Source organism: Arachis duranensis, chromosome 3 (genome assembly GCF_000817695.3).
Source record: "Arachis duranensis cultivar V14167 chromosome 3, aradu.V14167.gnm2.J7QH, whole genome shotgun sequence".
In the NCBI taxonomy this organism is placed as follows: domain Eukaryota; kingdom Viridiplantae; phylum Streptophyta; class Magnoliopsida; order Fabales; family Fabaceae; genus Arachis; species Arachis duranensis.
Window position 1 is genome coordinate 30,395,055 of NC_029774.3, and position 4,987 is coordinate 30,400,041.

At 28.5% G+C, this 4,987-nt stretch overlaps 1 protein-coding gene across 1 annotated transcript; it reads left to right on the forward strand.

Moving 5' to 3' along the window:
* Positions 1–2,715: 2,715 nt before the first annotated feature.
* LOC107478509 (tyrosine decarboxylase 1-like) lies at positions 2,716–4,233 on the forward strand. Its single transcript, XM_016098641.3, has one exon. It carries the CDS (start codon positions 2,734–2,736, stop codon positions 4,231–4,233), a length of 1,500 nt encoding a protein of 499 aa, XP_015954127.1. The 5' UTR covers positions 2,716–2,733.
* The last annotated feature ends 754 nt before the right edge of the window (positions 4,234–4,987 follow it).

Sequence of the window (4,987 nt, forward strand, 5' to 3'; positions counted from 1 at the left end):
CCATTTTCTTCTCCCACCCCAACGCGTTTTTACGCGTTTTCTTTTTTTTATATAATTTTTATTATTAAAATAAGAATAGGGGTAGTTTAGGAATAAAACAAAAAATTTTATTAAGAAGGACAATTTTAATACGGAAAAAAACGTTAAGGACGACTTTAAACCCAAATTAACAAGAGGGACGAATTCGATTCTGGCACTAAATTTAAGGGACCAAAATCGTACTTACCCCTACTACTTATTATGTCCAAATAATTTTTTATATTATTTGACAATTTTTTAAAAAACATAATACTAAAAATGTTCATATTATTTAGTTTTTAATGGTTATTACTTATTACGCTAACGTTGTGTAGTGGCTCCACAACATAGACCATTCAAGTAAGGGGGTCCAGGCTGCTAACTAGCCTCTTCAAATTAAAACGTGCATCCTATAAAGTGTTTATGGACTTATCACATGGCTCCACACCAATAACGTTTTGAATGTATGTATGCAATATTAGATAGTTGTTTTGGTACAGCGACAATGCAAATTAAATATGTATTGATGAATTAAAAAACATATATGAATAAGTAAGTGATAAATGAATTATATTATATTATCTGTGTCAATATTTATTTTTACTTATTTTTTAAAAAATATATTATATAATTTCTCATTCTAACATGTTCTTGACATTAATAACTAAACGGTTGAAATATCCTTTTGATTAATTTTAAAAAATATTATAGCACTCTTTTTAATTTTCTCAGAAAAAACCCTTTTGATTTATTTTGCAAAAATACAAAAATATCTTTTTAGTTAATTTTTAAATGACTAAAATAATCTTTTAATCTTGATTTTTTTTATTATATTAGAAATAAAAATTCAATTTTAAAATAACTAAAATACCCTCTTAGTTAATTCTAATTCTAAAATACCCTTTTAAAAATTAATTTTAAAAGAATAAAATAAACCTTTAAGGACTAATATAAAAAAGAATAAAATAACCATTTAGGAATATTAATTTACTATAAATAACATTAATTCTTAAAGGAGGGCACTTTACACTTAGAACTAACAAAAAAGGTATTTCAGTTTTGTTAAAATTAGATTTTTTATTTATAATATAATTAAATAAAACTAAGTTTAAAATATTATTTTAGTCTTTTAAAAATTAACTAAAAGGATATTTTTGTATTTTTTCAGAATAAATTAGAAAGGGTTTTTAGAAAATTTAAAAGAATATTATAATCTTTTTGTAAAATTAATCAAAATATATTTCAGTCATTCAAATATTAATCACAAGGATATTTTAGTACAAAAAGTTATATAATATATTTTAAAAAAATAAAAGGTAACTATTGATGCAAATAATATAATTTATTTTATGTGGGAGTATAGAATGAATCTGTTTCCCTAAACAATGTTTAACTTCAAAGATTGTTTAAACTAATTGATCAAGCAAAGTCACATGACCAAAAGGGTAATATTAATTTTCAATAACTTAATTGCCAAACATTTTTATATCATAAATATTTTTTCTCTAATTAACTTTGTCAATTAGAATAATGTTGGTAAGTGTTATTGAACAGTTAAACTTTAATTAAATCCACTTGTATTTTTATTATTTTTATTTCAAATTGTCCAACAATACTATGATTTCATTACAATATGTACAACATTATTGTTCTATTTTCCTGTTAATAACACTCATGTTTTTCTTTTTTATATAGGCATATCCCCATATATATAGATACCATTTTTGAATGTGGGGCAACTAATTTAGATGAATGTGTCATTATTTATGACGATTATATAATTATTTATTTTAAAATAAATAATTATGATTAATAAAATATGTATAAATAGTTTGTAAGACTTTAACTAAATTAAGATTGGTAGACATTAATATAATCAAATGAACTAAATTCAAATGCGTGCTATGTTGGTCATAATAAAAAAATTGTGCTCAGATTAACCAGTCGTTGGTTACAATATTTGAGTGGTATTTAACTATTTAGAATAACACTATTTAGATTGACGGTCCCTGTTAATTTACTCTTTTATTTATTAAATATGTATAAAAATAATACAAATTAAATTAGCTAAAATGGGAAATGATTTATAATTTAACTAATTTTTTTTGAGTTCAAATTTTAGAAATAATAAAATTTTATGAATTATGCGTAATAAAAAATTAAAGAAAATTGAATAGAAACCCTTCTAATATCCCCATTATATATAGTATAAATATGTAAAAAAAATAATAGAGGTTGAATTAATGAGATGACAAGTGATTTATAATTTAATGAAAAAGTCTCAAATTCAAATTTTAGGAAATATTTTTTTTGTAAATTATATATATAATAAAAAATATTTAAAAAAAAAATTGGACATTCCCTATTTTAATAACGGTTGTAAGATAAAAAAAATTACTCAAAAACTAACAAAGATCACATTTAGAGAATTGAGTTGGTAATTCTAATAAAAAAATCGAAAACTAGATTAATTGTTTTTTTAATTTCTGTAGAGCAAAATAAATATTACCTAAATTATCTTCTCTATGGAAAAAAAATAATTCTTCCATGGGAACAAAAAATACAAAAATAAAAAATTGAAAGCAACTAATAGAATATTCCTTTGCAACCAATAGAATATTCCTTTCTATTTGCATCTATATATACCCTACAAATGAAGAGCCTAAACGTGACATACCAAACCCAAAATAAAGAACATTGATCAAAATAAACCAAATGGGTAGCAACAGTGATTACAATTCATTCACCTTCAACAATCCATTGGATCCTGAAGAATTTAAGAGACAAGGTCATATGATAGTTGATTTTCTTGCCGACTATTACTATAATATTGGAAACTATCCGGTTCTAAGTCAAGTCGAACCTGGTTATCTTCAAAAAAAGCTTCCATCTTATGCTCCTTTTGGCTCTGAACCCATTGAAACTATCCTTCAAGACATGAAAAAACACATAATTCCAGGAATCACACACTGGCAGAGTCCTAATTTCTTTGCATTCTTCCCTTCAAGTGGCAGCATTGCTGGTTTTATGGGCGAGATGCTCAGTACTGGACTCAACACCGTTGGATTCAACTGGCTCTCGTCTCCGGCTGCAACTGAACTCGAGACCACCGTCATGGATTGGCTCGGCCAAGAGCTCCGGCTACCAAAAGAATTCCTCTTTGCTGGTCACGGCGGCGGCGTCATGTTAGGCACAACATGCGAGGCAATATTGGCAACACTAGTCGCAGCCAGAGATCGAATGCTTAATCTGGTAGGAAGAGACAATATTGGAAAGCTTGTCGTTTACGGTTCAGATCAAACGCATTGCGCGGTTCAAAAAGCTGCTCATATTGCAGGGTTTGATCCAAACAACTTCAGAGCCATTAAGACTTCGAGATCGAATTCGTTCTCGTTGTTACCACAATCGCTATTGAAAACCATTCAGAAAGATCTCCATAACGGATTAGTTCCATGCTACTTGTGTGTAACCGTTGGAACAACTTCTACAACGGCCATTGATCCAGTTGGAGCGTTGTGCCACGTGGCAAAAAATTATGGAATGTGGATCCATGTTGATGCGGCGTATGCAGGTAGCGCGTGCATTTGTCCAGAGTTCAGACACCTGATGGATGGCGTTGAAGATGCAGATTCATTCAGCCTCAACGCTCACAAATGGTTTCTAACCAACTTGGATTGTTGTTGTCTTTGGGTTAAAGATCCAAATTCTTTAATCAAATCGCTCTCAACAAACCCTTGGTATTTGCATAACAACGCTTCCGAATCGAAACAAGTTGTAGATTACAAAGATTGGCAAATTACACTAAGCAGAAGGTTCCGTGCTCTCAAAGTATGGCTTGTTCTTCGAAGTTACGGCGTTTCGAATCTCAGAAACTTCTTAAGAAGCCATGTTGAGATGGCAAAGAGCTTTGAGGAAATGGTGAAATTGGATAAGAGGTTTGAGATTGTGGTTCCTAGAAACCTCGCTATGGTTTGCTTTAGACTTATACCCTCAGTTGTTCATGGCGGTGATGCAAATGAAATCAATAGAAAATTGTTGGATTCCATGAATGAATCAGGAAGAGTTTACATGAGTCACGCCATGGTGGATGGAATGTTCGTTATAAGATGTGCTATTGGGGCAACTCTCACGCAGCAAGAACACGTGATTATGGCTTGGAAGATCGTACAAGAACATGCAAATACAATTCTAAATAAAACTGCTATTAGTGCCTAGTTAGAATAATACTAAATTATTAATTCCAAATTATTACTTAGGTATATAAAATTAAAAATAAAAATATATCAACTTATAACATTTCATTTATAAAGTGTAAAATTGTAAGTTGATAGAATATAGTCTAAAGTAAGATGAGTAGATATATAGTTTTAATTTAAATAGTTGCAATATGTTTGTTGCTTTGTTATAATAAGTGTGAAGTGATGAGAATAGTCATTTCTTAGGGTACTTAATTGAGTTTCAGTTTACTTAGTTTTTTAAGAAGTTAGAAAAATAAGCTCATCATCAGTTTATTAAGCTAAAGTTTAATTTGAAGTCTTTTTATTAGTTCAATAAATTGTATTTCAATTCTATTACGTTTGACTTAATTTTGGCTGCTGCTGCTGCTATTATTATTATTATCTTCGACAACAACTAACAATAATGTCATTAAGTTGGGTTGGTGTGAACTGTGGACCACTAACAACAATGCTATTATAATTCCTACCATAAATTTTTTCCATCTTCTTTCAAATTAATTTTTATCATATTCTTACAAATAAGTTATATTTACTTAATTATCATATGATATATAACTAATTTTATTGTTCATTAGGTAAATATTATTCGATAGATGTCGGTTATCTAACACCGAAATGATATATTGGTCCATATAAATGTGAGCGCTATCATCTTACGGATTTTAAGCGTTCTTCTGGATTTATAAATCATAATAAAGTGTTTAATTATTATTACTCAAGTTTAAGATGCA